At 38.5% G+C, this 27,079-nt stretch overlaps 1 protein-coding gene across 1 annotated transcript in view; it reads left to right on the top strand.

Annotated features, from left to right (window-relative positions):
* Nucleotides 1–27,079, top strand: part of FAP (fibroblast activation protein alpha) — an 83,813-nt gene that overhangs the window by 43,511 nt on the left and 13,223 nt on the right. Inside the window, exons 14-21 of the mRNA XM_055397367.2 lie at nucleotides 2,951–3,055; nucleotides 3,154–3,224; nucleotides 5,679–5,732; nucleotides 7,777–7,901; nucleotides 12,014–12,061; nucleotides 20,937–21,035; nucleotides 21,495–21,564; nucleotides 22,306–22,500. Of these exons, the coding sequence (XP_055253342.1) occupies nucleotides 2,951–3,055; nucleotides 3,154–3,224; nucleotides 5,679–5,732; nucleotides 7,777–7,901; nucleotides 12,014–12,061; nucleotides 20,937–21,035; nucleotides 21,495–21,564; nucleotides 22,306–22,500 (767 nt within the window). The remainder of the gene's footprint in view (nucleotides 1–2,950; nucleotides 3,056–3,153; nucleotides 3,225–5,678; nucleotides 5,733–7,776; nucleotides 7,902–12,013; nucleotides 12,062–20,936; nucleotides 21,036–21,494; nucleotides 21,565–22,305; nucleotides 22,501–27,079) is intronic.

Here is a 27,079-nt window from a genome sequence, read left to right as displayed (position 1 = left end):
TGTCTTGTTAAACTGAGGGCCACCTAGTGACATGTGGTTATCTAGGGCCCAGGCGTGACGCTGCCAGAGCACTTAACTCAGGACGCATTATGGATCTCGCTCTAGCGCAGTGAATGGGGAAATATTTTACACTCTCTTTACCTCACCCAAGTTACCTGTTCATCTAAAGCATCTGTCTTGGATGTGTGCAATTAAAGGGGAGACGATAACAGTCTTTGCCTAACAAAAATATTCTTCCTGTTTGCCTGATTCTAATATCTTGAAACATAATGTTCTGCCCTCTTACTTTCTGTTTTCAATGAAAATGAAATTTTCTATTTTAATCTGGAACTAAGCCGTTTCTAGAGTTCCTTAACTCTCTGCAGATGTAAAGAGAGTATTTTTTTCACTAAGGTACCTTATAGTATTTGTGACCCCAGTTCCATTACAGTGGTTGAGACGATGTGGAGCCAATTTTCATCTTTCATCTTGATGAGGAGAGGGAGACATTGTAAAGTGTTTACTAATAAGGAATCACTTGGCTGAGAGGGTGAAGCCTCGTTCTAAAATGAAAGAATGATATTTCAGCCACTACTAATGAAATTCCTTCCACAAAATTGCAAATCAGAATTTCCTATTCAGGGGCCTCCTGGCTTTCAATTTCACTGAGTCTATACACAGAATCCTATCAGGACTGGTCTTATGATTAGTGGAACCAACAAGAGGATCATGTAAGGAGACAGCAGTTTCTCATTATTCCATTTTTTATTTTATTAAAAACATCAATTTTATGCCAAAGAGATAAGGACACCATATTAGTTTCCAAGGGGGTCTGTAAAAAATTACCACAAACTTGGCTTAAAACAACAAAAATTCATTCTTTCATCATTCTGGAGGCTAGAAGTCCGAAGTCAAGGGGTTGGTGGGGCCATACTTAGATGTCTCCAGGGAAGAATCCTTTCTCACTTCTTCCAGCTTCTGGTCTCCTGGCAATCCTTGGACTTTCTTGGCAGGAGCTCCACCAGCTTCAACCCCTGCTTTCATCTTCACATGACCTACTCCCCTGGGTCTCTTTGCACCATCATCTCTTCGTATGAGGACACCAATCATTGGCTCTAGGGCCAACTTGGATCCACTATGATTACATCTCAGTTCTTAACATTGATTACAGCTGTGAAAATGCTATTTTCAAATAGGTCATTATCCTACTCTGTTTGAGCTGTTATAACAATGTATCCTACACTGAGTGGCTTATAAACAACAGAAAGTCATTTCTCACAGTTCCAGAGGCTGGAGGTCTGAGACGAGGAGGCCAGCATAGTCAGGCTCTGGTGAGAGCTCTCTTCTGTCAACTTCTTGTTCTGCAGAGAGCAGAGCAGGGGGAGGATACTCTCCGGTGATTCTCGTGGGCTAATCCCATTCGTGGGATCTGTACCCTTCTGACCTCTGCTGCTGCTGCTGCTAAGTCACTTCAGTCGTGTCCGACTCTGTGTGACCCCATAGATGGAAGCCCACCAGGCTGCCCCGTCCCTGGGATTCTCCAGGCAAGAACACTGGAGTGGGTTGCCATTTCCTTCTCCATTTCCTTCCTACCCTTAGGACCTCATTGAATCCTAATTACCTCCCAAGGCCTCCACCTCTTGATACCAAATACCATCTTTATAGGGGTTGAACTTCAATATATGAATTTGGGGGAACAGAAACATTCAGTCCATAACAGTTATCTTCCGGGTTAGGTGGAAAAGAATTTGGGGGACACTAGTTAGACCCCACAGATACCACATCAAAAAGTTACATTTTAATATCATTCAATCATAAATATGACTTTTATTAAAAAACATCATGTCAAATTACACATAAGATCATCATTAAAAATACCTACAACTACTTCCCTTGTTTCATTTTGCTGTAAACTGTGTCCCAGCAAAATGAGTGTCAGCAAATTAGGTGTTTATAGCTGAAAAATATCGGTAGTCTTTTGATTGTTGTTGCTTGGACAACTGTAAAGGATCTGAATGTTTTAACACTGTCATGTGGAAGCTCTCCTGTTAAGAAATCTAGTTTGGAATAACTTGCAGGAATATCTACTCTGTATGAATAGAATAGCTCTTTCCTCATGGAGCCCCTTCACCGCGTTACCATCCTTCCTCCACCCAATGACCAGGATAAAAAAGGAAACCAGCAAATGTACAATGAGTCTCTTTTTCTAATGGGAGAAACTACTAGCTAAAATCTGATGTCAGGACATTTGCAGGACTTTATCTGTACCTTTCAGGATGCTGAGTTGTAGCTTGCTTTGTTCAGGACACACTAGACCTGTGGCAGAAACTCCTTAGGTCCTTAAGCAATTCCCTACAGGTGGTGAGCATGGGCCCTGGGAAGAGGTCAGAGGTGAACGGTGAGATTTGGTCTGCTCCCTAAGCTCAAGGAGTACAGCTTTCATTGTCTTGTCATTAGTTACATTTTTCTTTCAAGTCCAGAAGTCCCTTTCGGCCATTAAAAGCTGTGACTAGCAGTTTGTGATATTTTAATCTTTAAAATATCTTTATTGCATCATCAGCATTAGGTGCTTGACATCAAACAAATCAAGAATTAAAAGAGGCTATCAGCATTCAGAAGAGTCACATTTTGGTCAAATATAACATTTTGAAGTTTGACTTGGTTAAACATCAACATTCATTTGTGAAATTTTTTTAACTATGTTAAACCACGTAATCTCAGAATACAGAAATTCAAACTAAGCAGTATAAACCCAAGGATATGTAGTAGCAATTAAGCAGTAGTTGGAATGTATAAGTGCCTGTTAGAAGCACGAGAAAAGCTGTCCATTTGAAAGGAAGGAATCTAGGGTGTGAGTGCCGGGAGGCAAGACTTTCTGGTCCCAATAATTGTAAATACACATGGCTCTTAAAAAATCAATCATTTTAGTTTGGTTTGTCACCTGAGCATAACCTCTGTTCATTTCTTTTAGTTCTTTGTTTCAACACCAGTGTTCAGCCATGATACCATTTCATACTACAAAATATTTAGCGACAAGGATGGCTACAAACATATTCACTATATCAAAGACACTGTGGTATGTTCCTTCCAAGATTTATCTCCTGAAAGATCATTCACTTGAGGTTGCTCAAATAACGCTCAGCTTCACACAACATAATGTTTGTCTTTTTATAGGAAAATGCTATTCAAATTACAAGTGGCAAGTGGGAGGCCATAAATATATTCAGAGTAACACAGGATTCACTGTAAGTATTGCATGAAGCTTGATGCACCATTCAGGTTTTAATTGACACTGATGGACAGATGAAATCTACAGAACCACTGCTTTCAGTTAAGAGCATTTTTGTTACTTATTCTAAAGTATAGTTCAGACAGCTGTGGTTTCATTAAAATTACACGTTCTTTAATAATTAGTCAACACAATTTCCTTTTTTGGAAAGAACATTTAGTAGGTTGTTATTTCTCTTCTGATAGTTGGTATATAATTACATTGAAAGTATAAAAGTTTTAGAATAGTAACTGGCCCTAAAGACAAATTTTCCCTCTAGCACTTGAAGCAATAAGCTAGATTCAGAAGTCCATGAGGCCAGCCCCTTGATAAGAAACATTCTTGCAGTGATTCATTGTTGTATAAGTTTGAGATTATTATCTGTAATAGCTACTATTTATTTAGTGATTGATGTGTACCATATAATATAAAGTAGAAATGATAATCCCAGTTTTATAGGTGGGAAAGCTGATACTTGGAAATTTAATTAACTTGGGCAAGGCTACATAGTTAGTGGTAAAACTAAGATTTAAACCTAAAATATATTAAATCTAAGATTCTTACTATTAACCTCAACATGGGGCTTCTTTCTTCTAGATCTTTCCTTTTCAGTCCATCCTGTGTACTGTCTAAATAAACCATTTTAAAATAAGCATTTTTGATCAAACATCTCTAATCAAGAATGTGTAGTATTTTTTTTTAATTTTACTTCCAATAAAGTCCAAATCTAGGGCACTCTCTTGTAACTTCCCTGCCATTAGCTTGAATTCTAAGAGCAAAAGAGGAAGATAATTAGTCCAGCTTCACTGGATAAAAGATTTTTAGAAACCTATTGCCAATCCATGGAATTCTTGGAACTGTCAGCAAAGGAGTTTAGCCATTACATATAACAGCCATTAAAATTGCCTGTGTAAGATGAGTGACAAGATAAAACCTAATGGGAGATTTCAGGAATAATATATTTGGGAGGTAGGGGAAAACTGAAGGCAGGAAGACCCCGGTATGGTCATAATCTAGGCCTGAGGAGACAGAAGCCTGAACTAGAATGGTGGCGATGAAATGCAGACTCCGAGAGAAAACTATGTCTCCATTTTTTTAAAAAAATCTTTGGAACATGGGATAGTGCCTGGCACAAAACAGTTAAATGAATGAGAGGAAGGGTAGACAGACAGTGAAGAGAGACAGAGGCTGAAAAGGTAAGTCAGTGGTTGTGAGGGAAAAGGGATGGGAAAGAGGGAATGTGGACTCTGTTCTGAGTGTTAGAGACAAACCTTTAACGTAACAAAAAAACTGTAGGAGGCAGTTTGGAAAAATCTGAGAAGTTTATTCACAGGTAGTTTGAGATGATGTGGGAAAAGCAAGTAGAGTGATGTTTGGAGTCCTATGAAGTCAGTAAAGACATTTAGAAGGATGCTGGTTTAGGAGGTAAAGTTAATAGTAGGAATCAGGTGTATTCTGTTGCCTTTCCCTTTTACTGGGGGTTTTCCCAGGTGACTCAGTGGTAAAGAATCCACCTGCCAATGCAGAAGACACAAGTTCTATCCATAGGCTGGGAAAATCCCCTGGAAGAGGAAATGGCAACCCACTTCAGTATTCTCACTTAGAAAATCCCATGGACAGAGAGCCTGGCAGCTATAGTCCATGGGGTCCCAAAGATTCAGACAATGAACATGCACACTGGTGCCTTTTACTGGGAATAACAAGGTTGTTATTTCAGTGAGGATATACAAGTACTTGGGTGAATGAAAAGTTCTGAGAATTAAAAATAAGAAATCAAACCTAAAACTTTTAACACTTTATTGTGCTCTTCCTAAAAATTAAATGTCAGTTATTTTGTTATATTCAGATGAACTCACAGAGGAGAAAATCATGCCCATTAAATTGGATTTCCCACTTTGTTAAGACAGGTTAGAACTGGGACCGAGATACTTAAGTAACAAGCATGCTCTCTTGTGACTTGTTTTGCTTCTGGGTAAATTAGCATGCCCCTTTGTGTGGTATCCTTGGGTAGATGAACTTCCTGATTTATGAAAAAGTGATCTACTGTCAGTGTTTCTGTAAAATAAATTCTAAACAGGTTCAAAATCATAGACAAAATTAAATAGTACAGCACAAAGAAATCAGTAAACTTTTAATTATGGAAAGGAAAGAGGTGATATTAATCAAACATCCTAGCTTAACCAAATAATAGTATTCAACATAATTTAATATTTCTCCTGTTATTTATAAATATATTTGTGTAAATATATTTTATAAATGTATAAGTCAGACTATGTACATAAAATTCAGAAGTATGAACAGGAGCAATTTGTGTACATAAGCACCAATTAATTCATTCCATTAAAGTTGGACTATATTATTTACTATATTAAAAATTCTATCACCATTTAGTCATCAGTAATTATCTGATAACTTCTAAATATATTTTCAGGTTTTATTCTAGCAATGAATTTGAAGGCTACCCTGGAAGAAGAAATATCTATAGGTAATTTATGTCAATTCAATCTAATATTTTTGTATATTGAAATTTGAATAAAAATCTATCAGAGTCCTCGGAATGTATAAAATATTTTTAAAAAGCTGAAATGTAAAAAAATTAATTTATGAATTAAAATATTCAGAGAATGTGTATACTACATCACTATAAAAATATATGCCCCCTAACATACTAGCTAACCAAATGTTTTCAAAAAGAAAAATTAAGAAATTTTAATGCTGATGTAAAAATGGCATTAAACACTTCAACTAAGTTTAGAGGTAATTGAGAAAATTCATGTAACACACATTCATCAAGTAGCTACTGTATACCATGCATTGTGTTTATTCCTGTAATGTGTGATTTCTTTTAACATGACTTGCTTTGAGACTATTACGATTAGAAGGAATTCATCTCTGTTCATATATCAGTGTTTTAGTTTATGGCCCATTGGTGACTGGAATGGTGCCCTTAACAGTCCCTTCTGGGTGTGGAAGTGAAAGCAATAGTTTCCATGGGTTGGTGGTCTGCTGTAGGCCTTGCACATTTTTATCTGCTTCATATATGTAATTTCAACAACTCTATGCGGTCAGTGATGTTGTTGGGCCAGGATTTATACCTGGGCATTCTGAGCTTGACCCCTTATTGTTAACCACCTACCTAATGTTTTCTAAGATTACACCAAAATATAAATGTGAATACTACTAACTGTACTGAGAAAATAAATTTTTCCTTTTGCTGCATTCCTCTGTTCTCTTCTGGATCATAGCTTTTCCTATGTTGAGAAGAATCCCCCCCTGATGATAGCAATGATTCTGATCACCCTCTACCATGCTCAAGGCAAAGTCAGGGGCAGCAGTAGAAGTAACACTGCAGTGGCCACAGGTAAACTTAGCAGCCACATCAGGACTCCACCTCTGGCTACATCCTGGCATAAAACCACCTGCTGCTGCTGCTGCTGCTAAGTCACTTCAGTCGTGTCCAACTCTGTGTGACCCCATAGACGGCAGCCCACCAGGCTCCCCCGTCCCTGGGATTCTCCAGGCAAGAACACTGGAGTGGGTTGCCATTTCCTTCTCCAATGTGTGAAAGTGAAAAGTGAAAGGGAAGTCGCTCAGTCATGTCTGACTTGTAGCGACCCCATGGACTGTAGCCTACCAGGCTCCTCTGTCCATGGGATTTTCTAGGCAAGAGTACTGGAGTGGCTTGCCTTTGCCTTCTCCGATAAAACCACCTGGTCCTCCCCAAATGAGACTCTGAGGGTTTGGGGTAAGGTCTGGGAAGTTGTATGTTAAAGCCAATTACCCAGAGAGTTGGCCTAGAGTGGTAGGTACAGGTTGACTTGTGTAGGGCCGTTTGGAGGGGGCATTTCCAAGAAGAGCCTCCATGAACCCAGATTTCCTGCCAAATAAAATGAAAGGCATGATATGTGAGAACCATGTTTGTTTGGCTTTTTTCCCAATTAGCTTATTACTAATTTCCCCTTCTAGATATATGATAAGGACAAGAGACCCCTTTCTTGGTGATACTGTCAAATCTTTATTGTCTGTTTTGCCATGGAAGCACACATTACAGGAGGTAATTGAGAAAATTCATGTAATACACAGTCATTAAGTTAGTACTGTATACCAGGCATTGTATTTATTACTATAATGTGTGATTTCTTTTAACATGACTTGCTTTGAGCAGATGGGAGAGATGGTACATGGGACATGAAAGAACTATGCATTCTCAACCACTTTGTAAAGTAAGAGATTGACAGCTACGAGAAGTGACTACCTCGCTCCCATTTGAGGTGCTAGATATTTCTCCCACTGCCAGAAAATCGCCGAGGGCTTCTCCCTCAAAATCTGTGCCTGTTCGGGCAAAGATGGATTGAAGATCAGATAAATCAAAATACTGTGGTTCTCCCTTTACTTTAAATGATATTGGCAACAGAAAAATAGTGAGCTTGATGTTAATATGTAAATCAGTCATTTTGCACGGAGTAGTACATTTTGATAACTACAATCTCAAAATTTCAGTTTTTAGTTTTATTTTAATTTCCCTCTAGAATTAGCATTGGAAGTCATTCTCCAAGCAAGAAGTGCATTACTTGCCATCTAAGGAAAAAAAGGTGCCAATATTACACAGCAAGTTTCAGCGACTATGCCAAATACTACGCACTCGTCTGCTATGGTAGGTAACGGACCTAACACACGCTCTACCCTTCTCTGCCTCTTTCCTTGTCCTTGTCATCATTATCTGATCAATCCTTAGCTACAGGTTATTGAGCACCTGTTATATGTGAGGACCTTATCTGCCTTATCTTATCTAATGCTTACGGGAAAAAAATGTAAGAAGGATAGGAAGGTATTATTATCTTCATTTTTTGCAGTTGGGGAAACAGACCTTTTGTAAAAGGTCCACACTGCTGGTAAGCATCAGAGCCAGATGGGAGTAAGAGTTCCTTGGCTGTAAATCCCAACCTCGTACCCACCATGTGCCACAGCACCATGACGTTATATTGTGAGAGCAATATCATAAAAAGAAGCATCCTCTGATAAAATGGTTCCTGGACTTCAGCCCCATTTGCTTGGAGAAATGACAATCTCTGATAGCCAGGGAAAGAAATCTGAGCTCTTTGTCTTGGAGGCCAGCAATTCTTTGAACTATAGCTTCCATGGGTATGGAAAATAAGCTTTTTTCACATAGTATGTCCTTTCTAAATTTGGGAAACATGATAAGTAATTCATTCAAGTATTTTTTTTAAAAAGTTCATAAAATATACTAGATGTTTCCTGCTTGTTTAGGTTATATATCCATTTAACAAATAATTTCTATCCAGATCATTTTATTTTATGCATAACCTTTCATCTGTATCTTGAACACATAGCAAATTTGGGTTAGTCAACCAGTAAATCATTGAGATATGTTATGTCCTTGCTAGTCATTATGGGAATTTTGGAAAACTGATATGAAACATATCTACCCCTCCATTCTGTGTTCTGACACCCCTCCTCCCACCACTATTAATCCCTGAGTTTCCCTGCGAGTTGAGGGTGGACAGAAAACAAAAGGAAGTTATTACAAAACATATGCCATTCTTGTTTCTGGTGTCAACTGCCTGTATTCAGGTGGGCAGCACAGAATATAAACAGAATCTCTGACTAATTTTGACCCCTGCTCAGTATAGAGGACGCTGAGGTTTCCTTTACTTGCCAAAAGAAAGGTTACCCTGACATACCACTTCTTCTGTCCAATCATCTGGGCCCAGAACCTCACCCCAGCTCTTTTGACTATGTGAAAATGAGTAAGCATTTTAATTCAAATGTTCCCTTCAAGATGGCACAAGATACCACTTTAATACAACACTTTCACAAAAGGTTTGGTCTGTGGCATCTCTGTAAAGTCAAGATTGTTGTTCATGACCATATGTGCTGATTGTGGTTACAGCATTTCAAGGTATACGTTAAATGTCCTTCTCAATTTATGTGCAACATTTTTCATCCCAAGCTGCTTATTCGTGCACCATATATTGAAGCTTACATGCCAGGCACAGGGTATCATTGAAATAACTGTCCTGAATCATCTGGTTGTCTATTTTCTCTCCTGGAGGCAGAATAAACTTTCCTTTCATCTTTATATTCATAAGGCCAAAAAAGAATGGTTAGTGCAAGATACACGTAGAATGTTTGTGGAATGAACATAGGTAACTAGGGAAGATCAAAACATTGCTGCCTTTTGCAAAGTGTACCCCAAACCTCATTTTTATGCTGATGTTTGTGGCTGTTTTTCAGTTGCTAAGTTGTGTCTATCTCTATGCAACCCATGGACTGTAGCACACCAGGCTCCTCTGTCCATGGGTTTTCCCAGACAAGAATACTAGAGTGGGTTGCCAATTCTTTCTCCATGTAATCTTCCCGACCCAGGGATCAAACCTGCATCTCCTGCATTGGCAGACAGATTCTTTATTTCTGAGCCACCAGGGAAGCCCTTTATGCTGATATATTTACTGATAAAGACATCAGTGACCCTACTCATACAAACGCATTTATATTTTATGCTCATTTGTACAGTGCTTTTTGAAAGCACTATCCACTTTTTAGTGTCTTCCTAAGATCTGCTCGAGCCTAAGTGCCCCCTGAAGAGTAAGAAATCAAATACTAATCTCTCATCAAAAGTTGGTGAAAGACTCCTTTCTGGAACTTGAATCGCCTGACTTTTCCACACTCACTCTTCCTCGGCAGTATGGTAATTTCCCATTTAGCAAAAAATATACTGTGTGGGAAGCATCACATCGTCTGGTGTTTTTGAAGCTCCAGTAAAATGAGTCACTGCACCATCATAGGAAAAACCTTGAAATCTTCCCCTTTAGGACTAAGAGTAAAGCTTCATTATGTAACTTCAAACTCTCTGAGAGAGATGGTGAGTAAATCCCAGATAACAGGATTGAAGTAGGTAAAATCATATTGATGATGCTGATGGAACAAAAGCAGTGCAAAGAATACTTCTGCCACTAGGATCACACCCTCAGGCCACTTGTGTCAAGGGCAGTCAGTCATTAGTTTGTCTCAGAGTTTGGGCAAAAGGTATATGCTAGTTATCCCTACTGGAACTGCACACCTAAGAACATCCCATAAGGTGGGTGCTGTTTGACCAAAGTTTAGAAATTCAGATTCATGTCTCATTGCCTTACATGCTAACAAAAAATACAATATGTATTTGTACCTTTTAACAATGTTGAAGAAAATCTAATCAAAATGAAAATCTCTGAAATTAAATTCTATAAAATTGAGACTCCACACAATAAGTACTGCTGGTTATTGAGGGAGCCTAATAAATGATATCCTTTCTCCTTGCTCTGAGGTCAGATTGAGGAGTCAGGCAGGAAATCAAAATATTAGCTTTATTGCCTATAAAGTTTAACTGGAAAATGGGACTAAGACCCCAGAATCACAATTACAAATATGGATGTAACTAGACAGCCTCTGGCTTTGCCCATGGGGCCTGCCACTTTTAACACTTAGAGCACACTGAGAAGCAAGTCAAAAGCATCTTCTCTGAAGGCGGAAAGATGTCAGGAACAAGGCAGAAGAAGGAACTTCTCACATCCAGGGTTTCTAATAACTTTACGAACATATTTCCAGGTGTTATTTATTCTATAGTTCAAGTAAGTAATAGTTGTTTTTAATATTTACAGATATTGTTAAAATGACCAGTTTTTGGACTTCCCTGGCAGTGACTGGGACTCCATACTTCCACTGCACGGCAGGAGAGCAAAAATTAGATCTCTGGTTGGGGAATTAAGATCAGAAAGAAAAAAAAAAAAGGCCAATTTCTGCACAGAGAACCTGAATTCCATGTCAAAATATATGGTGGACACTGGTTTGCCACTCGGACCTCCTACCTTCAGGACTGAGTCCTCATTTCTCCAGCTGCTGAGAGAGCTGGTGGCTAAAAGTTTACAGCTGGGCCCCCTGCACCCAAGCCAGAGATCGCTCTTCTCTCAGGCCCAAATCAAGAATCACTCCATTCTGGGAGATAAAAGGCAAACTAGTTGGGTCCATTCAAGACAACTCTGAAGGCCAGCCAGCTCCAGAGCTCCCAGTGAGGTTGGCTGAGGTATCTGTTGTGACTACACCATGCTCCACTTTCCCTCAATACCCCACTTTTTTTTCTCTTCCCCCACAGCTGGGATCCTAATACAGCACCCCAGATGAACTTTCGGTGCACAAAAGTTTGGTGCACAAAACAGACCTCCTTTTAGGTCTGTTTCATAGGGAATGTGTCCTGTCACAGCATATTGAACAGGAAATGTTTTCTGTATAAATTTATTTCTGCCTATAGCAATTAAGTGAAACAAAAAAAAAGTTGCTGAGTTCTACCTACCAAAATAAACTGAACTTTGAACCAAGAAGCAAGATAGAAAATATAATCTGAGTATTGGTGAAGTTAAAGACACAGCTAAAACTGGCACATACAGCATATCTTCCCAGCAGGCCATTTACCCCTGCAGCTTATGGGGCCCATTTGTGTAATTAGATACTGACTATTTAGGATCACTCTTGGAAATATATACAGGCAACTCTTCTCTTATGTCTGTTCTTTGACTGGGCTCTGGTCTCATGTGTTGTTTGAATGTAACTTAAAAGGGGATGTTTACTTCTTTATGGGAGAAAAAAAAATAGTTGCATAAATAAAAGAGGTAATTGAGCTTGACAGTAATCATAAATACAACCAGCAATTCTTATTGAAAGCTAAATGTTATTTTAAAACTAAGCCATGCTTTTGTTTCATCCTGTGCACAGGCCCAGGCCTCCCCATTTCCACCCTTCATGACGGCCGCACCGACCAAGGTACTGTCTCCCACATAGTGTTGTCTTAAGAAATCCTGGACTCTTGCGACACTGGAGGAAGCAAGACAGCTTCCCCACACCAGCAAGGGGAACAGTGACGTATAGCTTATTGCATAGCTTATGATTATATCGATCAACCTATTCTTTGTCAAACCTGATCATATGAAATTTAATTATTATTTGCAATAAGAACCAGGCATAAAGCAGATGTTATATAAGACGAATTAATCCTGTCTTCCCCAATCACCTTTATAAAAACACAGAAGCTTAAAATTGGAAGGAAACTGAAGATTTTTAGTACACTCTCCCTCCTGAATAAGAAGGCCTGTTTTTTTTTAACATCCCGAACTGGAGATGAGTTCCGGATATAACTCCAGTTTGAAGCAGAGGGTGACTATCATGCTAGCTTTTTTGTTTTAACAGCTACATCACACTGTTGCCACGTATGAGAGCCCTGAAATTTGGAGGCTCTTTCCATTTTCAACTGCTATCAAGGCAGATCTCCTCCATCCTGTATTCGTGATATTGGTTCAAAAATAGTTCACAGCTCAAAGATGACCATTTTTATTCTTGACGGAGATATCCAAGTGTATAATTGCCCTGAGACTCTTCCTGCGGTTCTCTGTTACCTTTTGATTTACTATGAAACGTTGTGGGGTTGAAGTTGATGGAATCTAAGGACAAAAAGGGGCTTCAGCACTCAAGCCTGTGATTGTCCTTGGACAGCTTTGGTGACAAGTCAGGAGACTGACTGCTTTGGAATTAGTTTGGCTGCCAGCTTAATGGCCTACGTACAGGTGAAAATAAGGCAATGAGGAAAATCAGAGTCCATTCAAGAGCTCAGGACAGGACAAGCATTGTAATAATGAAGCTGCGAATTTAGTTGCGTTTTGAAGTTTTGGGGGTTTTTGTTGTTTTTTTTTTTAACCTTGTGTCCAATAATGAAATACTTTAAAGAATAACAGATTGTATTTCTGAGTTTGGCTCATTTCAACCTTCAGTGAGAGAAATTTTAAAGCAAGACTAGTTTCAAATTTCTAAGTCTTTGTTTTAATGGAAATCACCATAAATGTGTAATTCTCATTTGTTCTCAAAAGAGAACACAATCTCTGATTTGCATAAAATAATCTTGATAACTTTCAGCCATTTGAATCCAGGGAAAATAACTGCATGACTGCAAAATAAAGGTCAGCTTCTCTTTTTTAACGAACTTCCACTTTCTTACTATCCTTCTCATATTCCTGCTAGATACCATTTTTGTACTGCTTACAAAACTTTATCACTTCACTCAGTACTTACAAAATAGGTACAATGTTCATGTGTCTATATATGTTATATATATTGACATGTTTTTAACTCTCAAAACCAATGAAAATTCTTTCCTAGTGAAGTTCTGCAAACTTGCCCCATGATGAAATTCTCCAGAGAGGTATTTATTATAAATACAGGTTCTCAGGTCTGCCTCCAAAATTCCAGTTTAATAAGTCTTATATTGGGCTAGGGAATCTGTATTTTTAATCAATATCCGGATAAGTTTTGGAGTAGCTTTTCAGAGCAGATGCTATGTCTTCTATTTATTTGTAGTTTCTCTTTGCATTTGGTGCCAAAAATTTTCATTCAATACATATTTATTAAGCACCTATTATGTTAAACCAGGCACTTTGCTAGAAAATCCTAAAAGTGAACAGATATTGCATTAGAGATGGTCCTGTTCTCAGGAGATTACAGGTCAGTGGGGAATGCAAACATGTGAACAGACAGTTACAACACAGTGGGATTAAAGTATTAAGATAGGGAAAGTAGAGATTCCTGAAAGCATATTAGCAGGGCTCCTCCTCTGGAATAGGGGGTTAAGAAATGTTTCCTAATGATGACTATGTCAACCTTAAGACTCATAAATATAAGGGAGAGGTTGATGCTGTTTGGATGTCTAACTTGGTCAAATGGATTCATACTGATGCTTTTTATTGAAAGATGAAACCCACAGTGGAGAGAACGTTTTTGGGGAGGTGATGAATTTTGTTTTGAATATTGAGTTTGAGGTACTGATGACATGTATCCAAGAGGAGCTGTCCTGGAATGACATACTTTTGGATCTGAATGTTGGAGGATTAGTTTGAATTGAAGATAATTATCAGGAAGTTATTCATTTATGGAATACATGGTTACTAAGTTTGTGGAAATGGATGAGAGAGCAGAGTTGGGAAAGTGAGGGTGGGCAAGGGTAGTAAAGAATGAGCCTGGAGTAAAATTGTGCAGAACACCAACATGAGAAACAGAAAGAGAAAATGATCCTGTAAAGGAGACCGAGGGCGGACAGAAGGAGAAGGACACCCTTGAGAGTATGGATTCACGGCACTCAGCGGAGAAGAGGATCTCAAGAAAAGGGAGTGTTCGTCTGTGTCAAGCACTTCAGAGTGAAATAAGACCTGCCCTAAATCAATGAGTTTAGCAAAGTAAGGATGAGCATTAGCTTAGTCAGAACAGTTTCAGTGGAGCAGTGGAGGTAGAAGCAAGACTGAAGTAAATTTAGGTTTGCATAGGAGGTAAGTAAATAAAAAGGGACTATTTCGATGGTGGAGGAAAGAGGTGGATAATCCTGGAAGAGATTGATAGAGGTTTAAATTAACTTTTGAAAGCTGATAAACACTTGAGAATGGTTAAATGCTGATGGAAGAAATGTGGAGACCATGGTTGAAGACATAAAGGAGTGAATGTCCCTCTACTCTGGGTAAAGTGGAGTCCAGAGACAGGTAAGGAAATTAATCTCTGGCCTTGTGATGAGAGAGTGAGGAAATTTTTGATGTAATTCTATGAAAGTTTGTAGAAAACAGAGCTTCCCTGATAGTTCAGTTGGTAAAGAATCCACCTGCCACAGTTTGTAGAAAACAGTGCAATGGCTATATTTTCTCTGCAAAGTGAAGTAAAGTCATTGGACAATAACAGATAGCACTTGACCTAGATGCTATAAAAACGTTGAAGAGTTGACACTTGACATGGAGGACCCATTTGAGGCTTAGGTACTTCAGATACAGCAGATTTTCATTAATTGCTCAGCTGATTGAATAGCCTTTTTTTATCAGGTTTCCTGAAGATTCTTCACATAATTTAATCAATGAATAATATATCATAGTTACTATGATTTTAACAAATAAATCAGATGTGGTCTATCATTCTTACACCTTGATTCATCATAATGAAGAGTCTCCAAACATATGGAGAGCACAGCCACATATCATGTACTTGGTACTGAGCATGCTGGGCATCGAGTATACAATGATGAGCAAAAGAAGCTAAAAGGTATAGTCTGGGCTGTAGCAACCCTTGCCATATTGTATACTCCTAATGCAAAGCCACATACAGAAGTCCAATTGCAACCCCTCCCTCTCTTCACAGCCCTATGAAATTCTATCTTGCTCCAAGAGGTAGGAAAATTGTTCATTTACTCTCCATAAATATGCAACTCTGGACTGTAGAAGCATTAATAAGCTTTTCTATTCAACTTGTCATTTCAGTAAGTCCTTAACTGGGAACAGACTAGAGAAGGAATCAAGGTCAACCCAATCAGGCAACATCCGTGTATTGTCTCAGACTTCCAGCATCTGTTGGCAAAATGATAAACGTTGTCTAAGTAAATATTCCAGCCACTCTGTGTGCTTGCTCTGCATAGATTCCCTTTATCCTTGACAGTTCCACAATCAGAACCCACACACAGAGATGAGGGACTGGCTTCATTGTACTTAGAACTGAGTATTCATTTAACTTTTTTCTTTTAGTTTTGAGTTTTTAATTGAAATATAGTTAATCTGCAATGTTGTGTTAGTTTCAGGTATATAGCAAAGTGAATCAGCTATGCGTGCATGCTAAGTCACTTCAGTTGTGCCCAACTCTTTTCGACCTCATGGAATGTAGCCTGCCAGGTTCCTCTGTGCATGGGATTCTCCAGGCAAGAGTATTGGAGTGGGTTGCCATTTTCTCCTCCAGGGGATCTTCCCAACCCAAGGATCAAACCCACACCTCTTACATCTCTTGCCTTGGCAGGAGCATTCTTTACCCCTCACACCACCTGGAGAGTCCTTAAAGTGAAAGTGAAAGTCTCTCAGTTCTGTCTGAGTCTTTGTGACCCCAAGGACTGTAGCCTGCCAGGGTTCTCTGTCCATGGAATTCTCCAGGCAAGAATACTGGAGTACGGGCCCATTCCCTTCTCCAGGGATCTTCCCGACCCAGGGATTGAACTTAGGTCTCCTGCATTGCAGGCAGATTCTTTACCTTCTGAGGAACCAGGGAAATCCATGTAAATATATTCGCTTTCAGATTCTTTTCCATTACATGGTGTTGCAAGATACTGAGTGTACTGATAGTTCGCTGTGCTGTACAGCAGGTCTTCATTGTTTATCTGTTTATACACAGTAGTTCAGTTCAGTTCAGTTCAGTTCAGTCGCTCAGTCGTGTCCGACTCTCTGCGACCCCATGAATCACAGCACGCCAGGCCTCCCTGTCCATCACCAACTCCCGGAGTACACTCAAACTCATGTCCACAGAGTCGGTGATGGCATCCAGCCATCTCATTCTCCGTCGTCCCCTTCTCCTCCCGCCCCCAACCTTTCCCAGCATCAGAGTCTTTTCCAGTGAGTCAACTCGTCGCATGAGGTGGCCAAAGTATTGGAGTTTCAGCTTTAGCATCAGTCCCTCCAATGAACACCCAGGATTGATCTCCTTTAGAATGGACTGGTTGGATCTCCTTGCAGTATAAGGGACTCTCAAGAGTCTTCTCCAACACCACAGTTCAAAAGCATCGATTCTTCGGCGATCAGCTTTCTTCACAGTCCAACTCTCACATCCATACATGACCACGGGAAAAACCATTGCCTTGACTAGACGGACCTTGGTTGGCAAAGTAATGTCTCTGCTTTTTAATATACTATCAAGGTTGGTCATAACTTTCCTTCCAAGGAGCAAGCGTCTTTTAATTTCATGGCTGCAATCAGCATCTGCAGTGATTTTGGAGCCCAAAAAAATAAAGTCTGACACTGTTTCCACTGTTTTTCCATCTATTTCCCATGAAGTGATGGGACCAGATGCCATGATCTTTGTTTTCTGAATGTTGAGCTTCAAGCCAACCTTTTCACTCTCCTCTTTCACTTTCATCAAGAGGCTTTTGAGTTCCTCTTCACTTTCTGCCATAAGGGTAGTGTCATCTGCATATCTGAGGTTATTGATATTTCTCCCAGCAATCTTGATTCCAGCTTGTGCTTCGTCCAGCCCAGCGTTCCTCATGATGTACTCTGCATATAAGTTAAATAAGCAAGGTGACAATATACAACCTTGACGTACACCTTTTCCTATTTGGAACCAGTCTGTTGTTCCATGTCCAGTTCTAACTGTTGCTTCCTGACCTGCATACAGGTTTCTCAAGAGGCAGGTCAGGTGGTCTGGGATTCCCATCTCTTTCAGAATGTTCCACAGTTTATTGTGACCACACAGTCAAAGGCTTTGGCATAGTCAATGAAGCAGAAATAGATGTTTTTCTGGAACTCTCTTGCTTTCTCCATGATCCAGCGGATGTTGGCAATTTGATCTCTGGTGCCGCTGCCTTTTCTAAAACCTGCTTGAACATCTGGGAGTTCACGGTTTACATACTGCTGAAGCCTGGCTTGGAGAATTTTGAGCATGACTTTACTAGCGTGTGAGATGAGTGCAATTGTGCAGTAGTTTGAGCATTCTTTGGCATTGCCTTTCTTTGGGATTGGAATGAAGACTGACCCCTTCCAGTCCTGTGGCCAGCACTGAGTTTTCCAAATCTGCTGGCATATTGAGTGCAGCACTTTCACAGCATCATCTTTCAAGACTTGAAATAGCTCAACTGGAATTCCTTCACCTCCACTAGCTTTGCTAGTAGTGATGCTTTCTAAGGCCCACTTGACTTCACATTCCAAGATGTCTGGCTCTAGGTCAGTGATCACATTATCGTGACTATCTTGGTCGTGAAGATCTTTTTTGTACAGTTCTTCTGTGTATTCCTGCCACCTCTTCTTAATATCTTCTGCTTCTGTTAGGTCCATACCATTTCTGTCCTTTATCGAGGAGAAGGGAATGGCAAACCACTTCAGTATACTTGCCTTGAGAACCCCATGAACAGTAACAAAGGGCAAAATGATAGGATACTGAATGAGGAATTCCCCAGGTTGGTAGGTGCCCAGTGTGCTACTGGAGATCAGTGGAGAAATAACTATAGAAGGAATAGAGGGATGGAGCAGGAGCAAAAGCAAAACCAATACCCAGCTGTGGATGTGACCAGTGATAGAAGCAAGGTCCGGTGCTGTAAAGAGCAATATTGCATAGGAACCTGGAATGTTAGGTCCATGAATCAAGGCAAATTGGAAGTGGTCAAACGGGAGATGGCAAGAGTGAACGTCGACATTTTAGGAATCAGTGAATTAAAATGGACTGGAATGGGTGAATTTAACTCGGATGACCATTATATCTACTACTGTGGGCAGGAAACCCTTAGAAGAAATGGAGTAGCTGTCATGGTCAACAAAAGAGTCCGAAATGCAGTACTTGGATGCAATCTTAAAAATGACAGAATGATTTCTGTTCGTTTCCAAGGCAAACCATTCAATATTACAGTAATCCAGGCCTATGCCCCAACCAGTAATGCTGAAGAAGCTGAAGTTAATCGGTTCTATGAAGACCTACAAGACCTTTTAGAACTAACACCCAAAAAAGATGTCCTTTTCATTATAGGGGACTGGAATGCAAAAGTAGGAAGTCAAGAAACCCCTGGAGTAACGGGCAAATTTGGCCTTGGAGCACGGAATGAAGCAGGGCAAAGGCTAATAGAGTTTTGTCAAGAGAATGCACTGGTCATAGCAAACACCCTCTTCCAACTACACAAGAGAAGACTCTACACATGGACATCACCAGATGGTCAACACCGAAATCAGATTGATTATATTCTTTGCAACCAAAGATGGAGAAGCTGTATATAGTTAGCAAAAACAAGACCAGGAGCTGACTGTGGCTCAGATCATGAACTCCTTATTGCCAAATTCAGACTTAAATTGAAGAAAGTAGGGAAAACCACTAGACCATTCAGATATGACCTCAATCAAATCCCTTATGATTATACAGTGGAAGTGAGAAATAGATTTAAAGGACTAGATCTGATTGATAGAGTGCCTGATGAACTCTGGACGGAGGTTCGTGACATTGTACAGGAGACAGGGACCAAGACCATCCCCATGGAAAAGAAATGCAGAAGAGCGAAATGGCTGTCTGAGGAGGCCTTACAAATAGCTGTGAAAAGAAGAGAGCCGAAAAGCAAAGGAGAAAAGGAAAGATATAAGCATCTGAATGCAGAGTTCCAAAGAATAGCAAGGAGAGATAAGAAAGTCTTCCTTAGTGATTAATGCAAAGAAATAGAGGAAAACAACAGAATAGGAAAAACAAGAGATCTCTTCAAGAAAATTAGAGATTCCAAGGGAACATTTCATGCAAAGATGGGCTCGATAAAGGACAGAAATACACAGTAGTACATACATGTAAATCCCAACCTCCTAATTTATCTCTCCCCATCACCTGCTATTCCCTTTTTTAGTTTTAACTTTTAAATTGCCACAGCTATCTCTTTCCTGATGGATCATCCAAAGTTAAAATGAAATGTATTATGTATCTTATACAACTCATACCAAAACATCTATCCTTGTTCTAAGATTAAATGTAACACGTTGGAGCAAAATGCCATGAGTACATGAAAGCTGAGAGTTACAAGAGAAGTGGTTTGGCAAACTTAGTGTAGTTGCAAGTACTCCCCCAGCTCCCCATCTTCAAGGACCACTTTTTTAAAAAAGCACAAAAACAAGGAGTCCACAGGCCTGCTGTAACTCAGAAGTCATCCAGACCCTCTTTTTAAAAATAAAGCTACAAACGTCACTTATTATTAAAAAACCTAACTTTTCTCAGGAGATCAATGGATTTGTTCAGTTAAACAGCAGTTTTTTAGGAGATCTTGTCCAGGTGCCCCCTTTGAGAGTTCTCTTTAGGAGTCTCGGGTTGGCTCAGATGGTAAAGAATCTGCCTGCAATGCAGGAGAACCAGGGTCAATCCCTGGGTTGGGAAGATCCCTTGGAGAAGGAAATGTCAACCCACTCTAGTATTCTTGCCTGGAGAATTCATGGACAGAGGAGCCTGGAGTGCTACATACAATCCATGGGGTCACAAAAAGTCAGACATGACTGAGTGACTAACACTTTATGATGAAAGACAAAGATCAAAGTGTGTATATATGGTTGTCCTACTAAGATATATAACTGCCTTGAAAGAAAGGATTTGAAGGAATTGAATGCACAGTAATTCAATTATAAAAAAAAAGAATAGCCTATATTAAGCAAGTACAGCAGGAAGAATTTAAGAAAGAAATAGATATGAAAATATCACAGACTTAATATTTGATCTTGTGCATTGAAGATTTTAAAACAAACTTTATAGCTTTAAATATGAAGTAGCAGCGATATAGATTTTATTTCTACCACTTCTGTTTTAGTGAATATTTTTTTCAAAATTCTACCTACTCAGGGCACTTATTAAAAAAAGGTTGGACACAGGAAAATGTGGCTGAATAAGCATTATTACTTCTGTGATTCTGCTCAAAATGTTTGGATGCCATCAGGGTCAGTTTAGGAGACAATGATTGATGTCTTTTACAAGCTCATCCCTGATTTAAAGCCTGTATTAAAAATCTGCTTGTCAATATGAAGACCCTTAAGCAATCCATATACCATTTCAGTTTCATCCATAGTAAATTCAAAGACATTTTAAGAAAGAGATTTTTTTATAGAACTTCTATTAATTAAAAATGAACTTTTTTTTTAAGAAATTAAAATCCTGGAAGACAACAAGGAATTGGAAAATGCTTTGAAAAATATTCAGCTGCCCAAAGAAGAAATTAAGAAACTTAAAGTGGATGATATTAGTAAGATCTTTAAAAACTTCTCATGAATAAATATGAAGTTGAGCACTTATCTTGCTTTTTAAAAACAAAATTGTAGGGGAAATATTATAGTACAACCCTATAATATTATAGGATCTTAATTTTAAAATGTTACTGTAGCAATAAGGTTTTATGAAATATCCTTCATATGTCTGTGAATAGGGTTGATATTTTTTCTATAGCTCCATTTCAACACTGATTTTTTTTTAAGTTTATCTAATTTTAATTTTAGAATGTGTGCTTCTAGAAAAACAATAGTTCGATATTTCTAGTAACTTGTAAATTAGACAAAATACATAATAAAAATCAAGAAAAACATAGTCTTGATTCTTCACAATTTACTAATTATAAGTTGATTTTATGTTATATATTATTATTAAAGAAAATAAATAATGCTGAGTATAGTGGAATGAAGATTTTTCTCTGTTTTTGTTTTTCAAGCATTGTGGTACAAGATGATTCTTCCTCCTCAGTTTGACAAATCAAAGAAGTATCCCTTGCTAATTCAAGTGTATGTAATATTTTCTTTGGTTTAAAAACATTTATTGAAAGCATGCTGTATTAAATACACATTTGTGAGATAGAATGAACCATTCTCCTCGGTAACAGTTCCTATTGATGCTGTTTTTATATATTCCCCAACTAATCAGAGTAAATAAAATATGGCTATTTAAAATAGCTTGAGAAAGTTTTGAGATTTTTAGATGGACTTGCTTGCATTTGCTGTTTTGAATTTCCTTTGTGTGGCAAATTGCCTAATGTGTCAGAATACCTTTGAGATAGAGAAACTGCAGCCAAAAAAATATTGTAAATCATCTTCATGTCTTATGTAATTGAGTTAGAAATGAAATAAGGGAATGGAATACATTTTGTGGAATCACACCCCAAATCAGTGCTGACCTACACACAATTTGCTTAAAACACCATGCATTTTTTTTAGTATATCTTATGCCTGCTTTTAGCAAGTGGCAGGTGGCAGAAATGACGAAAAACCCACACATATTCCTTGAAATGCCAACCCTAGATGTATCCGTTTTGGGGAATAGGAGGGGCTGTGTCCCAGAACAACTTCCTTGTAGCAAACCTCTGGGAAAAGCCTGGTCCTCTCTTGATTCTGAGCCAGCTCTAATGCCGCTGTTATTGAAATTTTATCATACAAATGTACTGGGAAATACTAAAGGCAATTCTTGGCCCTGATGGGAAGTTGAGTTTCACAAAAACATCAGAGATTCTCTTTCTTTTTTCCCTTTAGGTATGGTGGTCCCTGCAGTCAGAGTGTAAGGTCTATATTCGCTATTAGTTGGATATCTTATCTTGCAAGTAAGGAAGGGATAGTCATTGCCTTGGTGGATGGTCGAGGAACAGCTTTCCAAGGTGACAAACTCCTGTATGCAGTGTATCGAAAACTGGGTGTTTATGAAGTTGAGGACCAGATCACAGCTGTCAGGTGAGCACCTTCTCATTCAAACAGAAACTGATGTCAGCAAAAGTTATGCAATATCTTTTGGGTTTCTCCATCCTTAATGCCTTAATTCTTTTTGTCTGTTTTCCTAACGTCATCTAAAGCTATCATTAATCATCAAGGGATATTTTTACCCAATATGAGAAAAAAATTATTCACGGAAAAGAGTAGAAAAATAATTCGTAGTGAAAGATGATAAATACTCTCCATGTTTTAGTCATTCTAATAGCTTTTCATTAACATGGCTCACAATTAACAGAAAAATTTGTGTAACTCTAGGAATGGTCTGTAGAAAACCAGACATCTGAGGGCTCAAGCCTTGTGGATTCTACCTCATAAATTCAGAAATGGCTCAAGATTTCATCGGCACTATGTACTTACAGATATCAGACATTCATTTGTAATTAAACTATCATATTAGCAAGAAAATGTTTTCCTACTTTCATTTGACAAAATATAATATTTTATGTAATAGAAATTACATTATGAAAACATTTAGAGGAAATACAGATTTATAATCTTATTTCTTCCCAACTACATCCTCAACCACAATTTATGGCTCAATCATTTCTTCCTGAAACAAAAAGAAAACAGTCACCAAAACTGTTCCTAATTTGGAAGCACTGTGCAGGATTCTTCTGGATATTTCTTATAGCTGTCAGGTTTCTGTTATTATGGTATGAGTAGGTGACATTAGAGAATAGTAGTTTTTAAATGTAAAAACTAACACAGTCTGATTGCACTCTTAGTCATGGATATACATGCATGCATGACAGCTAAAGGTCAAACAATGCTTCACAGAAAAGAGCAATTCAGAAAATTAATTAGTATATTTCTTTTATCATCTTAATATCACTAATGGTTATTGATTTCAGTGTAGCATACGTAACACAGACTGTATTTAACAACTAGGAACCAGGCCCAGACAACACTTTTCTGTATTTTTTGTCTCTGATCAAAGCAGAAGAGTTTAGACTCACAAGTGATTTTTTTTTAGTAGAAAAGTAATCATATGCTTTTAAAATTTCATTCTGTGAACACTTATTACACACACACACACACAAAACATTCGATTAAAAATAAATTCTATTTGGATAAAATCTAACAAATTAATAAGTAAATTATTAAATAACGTTACACAATCTGTAGGCATTATTCACACTTAACTTCTAGGAGGTTCTGTCTTTCCTACTCACCCAGATTTTTGGCCTTTCTAATATTTCAACTTTTTTGAAAGATACTTCTGTGTGACAGAGAGTCATAGGAAAGGTAATTCAAAGAAAAATTCCAAGATACAATGTCTCCTATAGACTATGGCATGCCTTAAAAATATTAACACAGCTATCAGCATTATAGATTTAATTCTTTTTTGGCTGTGTATCACACTTGTTTGTATTAAACCAGGCAACGAAACACCAAGGACACGTAATCCTGGGACAATATCAGACAGAGATGTAAACTGTGGTTTATAATTCAACTTTCCAAAGTTGGTAGAGCTAAAAAGTGATTTGTTTGGTGTTGATTAAAAACAATCACTACCATCATTCATCATTATATGTTTGTGCATTTATCACCAAAAATGTGGCATTCAAATTTAAGAGGAATACCTCAAGAAACAGAAGAGATAGAACAGATAACTTCTTAATGTTTTTCTTTGGCTGAATTGAAAATTTAAACCTGATATCCATGCATTGACCTTAACATAAATTGTTATTTCTGTTCAACACATAGAACAGGAACCACAAATTCTATTGATTTTTCACAATAATATAAATGACGCTTAGAACTGAAATGAAGATGGACCAGAGGCTGTAACTGGCTACCTTTACCTTCTCTGAGCCATTTTTGGATGGAACCTGAAGAAAGTTTTTGTGCTATAGATCAAACATATGTTCACTCATTGACTCAGCCATTCAAGAGCAGGTGAAGTAGTGTATGCAATTACAATACTCTGTGTAAAATCATGCAATTTACAATCTCAACTTTCAGTGCACTCACAGTTTCTGAAGAGTGAATAAACCACATACACTCAACAGACAGCATGGTTGTTAGATGGAACTTTCTGTATTTACCTCAGTGAACAGGGGTGTCTGTGTGGCCCATGCAAAGTGCGTCTACAGCAGTGGAGATGCCAACTAGGGTTGGCCTTCACCTTGCTTGAAGCCATTATTCTGCGAAAGTATAAGGGCAGCCTTGAAACCCGATGTTTTGAGAAGACAAAACTAGAGCATAGATTTATAGTGGTAATTCTAGAAAGAATTTAATCACATATTTTCCAGAGAAATGTTTTAGGAATCAGACCCTGAATGTCTGACCTGAGGACCTGGGATTGTAATCCCTCTATGGTAGTCCTGCAACTCTTGCTGCTGTCGTTAAGTCACTAAACTGTGTCTGACTCTGCAACCCCACGGACCATAATCCACCAGGCTTCTCTGTCCATGGTCCTCAAATTACCTCTTCCTGCAAAAAGAAAAGAAAATGAAATTTGTTTCCTTGAATCTTTTAGGAAATGCAGTCAGGCTAAATTTTTTACATACCAAAAAAATCATATGTACATATTTGAAAATACTAGTAAATACTAGTCAAGGTTGAGAAATAAATTTAACGAAGCAAAGCAGGGGAAAAAAGCCCTACAACTGCACAAATTTTGAATGCCCCAAAAGAAATGCGTTTGAGGTCAACGCTTAAGTGAAACTGAGAGCTACGTTCTTCAGGCTCCTTTGCAAGTGGTACACATGTGAGTCCCTTAAAGCTTCAGTAGTTATAGGGTCAAATCTGCTCATTTGGGGTAAGTTCATTTCCACAATTTCCACAATTTTGAAATTTTATATAACTTCAGGGATAGTAGTAAGAAAGAATTATATGAGATACAATATACTGTTATACATGATCCCAATAAAAACATTTCCAAAATAGAATAATAATCAATCAATAGGGTTTCAAACTGATCTTTAGCCTAGGGTTATTTTTAAAAGAGAAAATTTGTAAAGTCCAGACCAGTCTCCAAAATTGGAAAGACATGCTTTTCCCCCAGTTATTAACATTTTGTTGATTTAACTACATTATTGGCAGTATTTCTGATAACCCTCCTGAAAGCTTTTCAGAATTTTGGAGGTAAATTTTATAAAGCCTGGTTGGTCTCAAAGTGCTCAGATTATCTAGCTAACCTTTAACCTAGTCTTGCCACATTAAGTGTTAATGTTTCATTTCCATGTTAACTATTGCGCTATCATTTCCTGTAAATGTCATCCTTTTGGAATAAACCTAGGAAGGGAGCTGTTAAGAATTTCCTGTTCCCATGTATCACCTGTTATTTGCTTTTATCCCAGATGCAAGGCAATATGATTGCTAGCTTCTGGGAGATCATAAAATTGTGATTGATTTTATGGCTTCGAACTGGCTTCAAGCACTAGCAGCAAGATTGCTTTGTTTGGGTTTTTTGTATTTTTTTTTTTTTTTTTGACAAAGTGAACCTTCTTTTCTTTCATTTGGCTTTTGAAGTTTGTGGGTGAATTGCCAAAATACCACAGTTGACAGCCCGTTTTCTCTACCTACTGTGAACAAGCATCTACACAGGTAGCAACTCTCCGTTTGCTACTGCATTTCTCCCCGAAGACGCCTCAGTGTCCTTCAGAATTAGTGTCGAGTAAGCTGTGACTGACGGGGCTTCTTCCCATCTGTTTGTCCCGGGCATCTGCCCAACTCCTCTGTGCAGAAGAAACGTGCATTTTGAATCCATGCAATGAGCAAAATGGTTGCTGTGAAATCCCTTTAAGAAATTCCATTATTCACCTGACGCAGATACTCCATCCTAGTTCCAGAGAAGAACGAGGAGGGACAGTAACGTCACTGAAGGCAGCCCAAAGAAACAGAGTTCTTCTGGTCATGAGCGTCACTTCGGTCTCATTCCCTTCTTTTCCTTCACTGTCCCATCCAGGCCTCTGTAATGGCTCATTCACTTTGCTTTTTTCTTCCACTGCTTCTGTTTCTTTGAGAGTTTCTTCTGTCAAAACACTCCCTAAATAAATCACAACAACTCTCCAACACCATCCCTCAGGTAAGCATGGAGTAAATTAGCCCCAAACACTCTTGCTTTGTACCAGCAATGCACTTAGATTTCTGAGGGTTTCCCAGGACTTTCTGAAGGTCACCATTAAGCATGGCCCTTTGCTCCTAAGGAGAGATTTGTCTTCAAACTTGATTTCAAATCGTGGGTCTTTTGTGATGGAGCTTGAATGAATCATGTTCATATTCTAAAAGATATATATGTCCAAACCGTGATAAACAGAGGGTATCTAAATATGAAATGAGAGAGGGATAAATACTTCTCCATGGATGGATGTGACCAAAAGTGAGTCAGTGATTATAATGTGTGCATGTGTACTAAGTCGCTTCAGTCGTGTCAAACTCTTTGCTACCCTATGGACTGTAGCCTGCCAGGCTCCTCTGTCCATGGGATGCTCCAGGCAAGAATGTTACAGTGGGTTGCCCTGCTCTTCTCCAATTATAATGCATGTCAACTTAAATAAAAGGTTAAAATGAGGCAAACTCAAAATTGTTTAAA

This window comes from Moschus berezovskii, chromosome 2, assembly GCF_049115385.1.
Source record: "Moschus berezovskii isolate FMDL1 chromosome 2, NW_MosBer_1.0, whole genome shotgun sequence".
NCBI classification, from domain to species: domain Eukaryota; kingdom Metazoa; phylum Chordata; class Mammalia; order Artiodactyla; family Moschidae; genus Moschus; species Moschus berezovskii.
The sequence above is the reverse complement of the archived record's forward strand: the minus strand, read 5'-3'. Positions and strand labels throughout refer to the sequence as shown.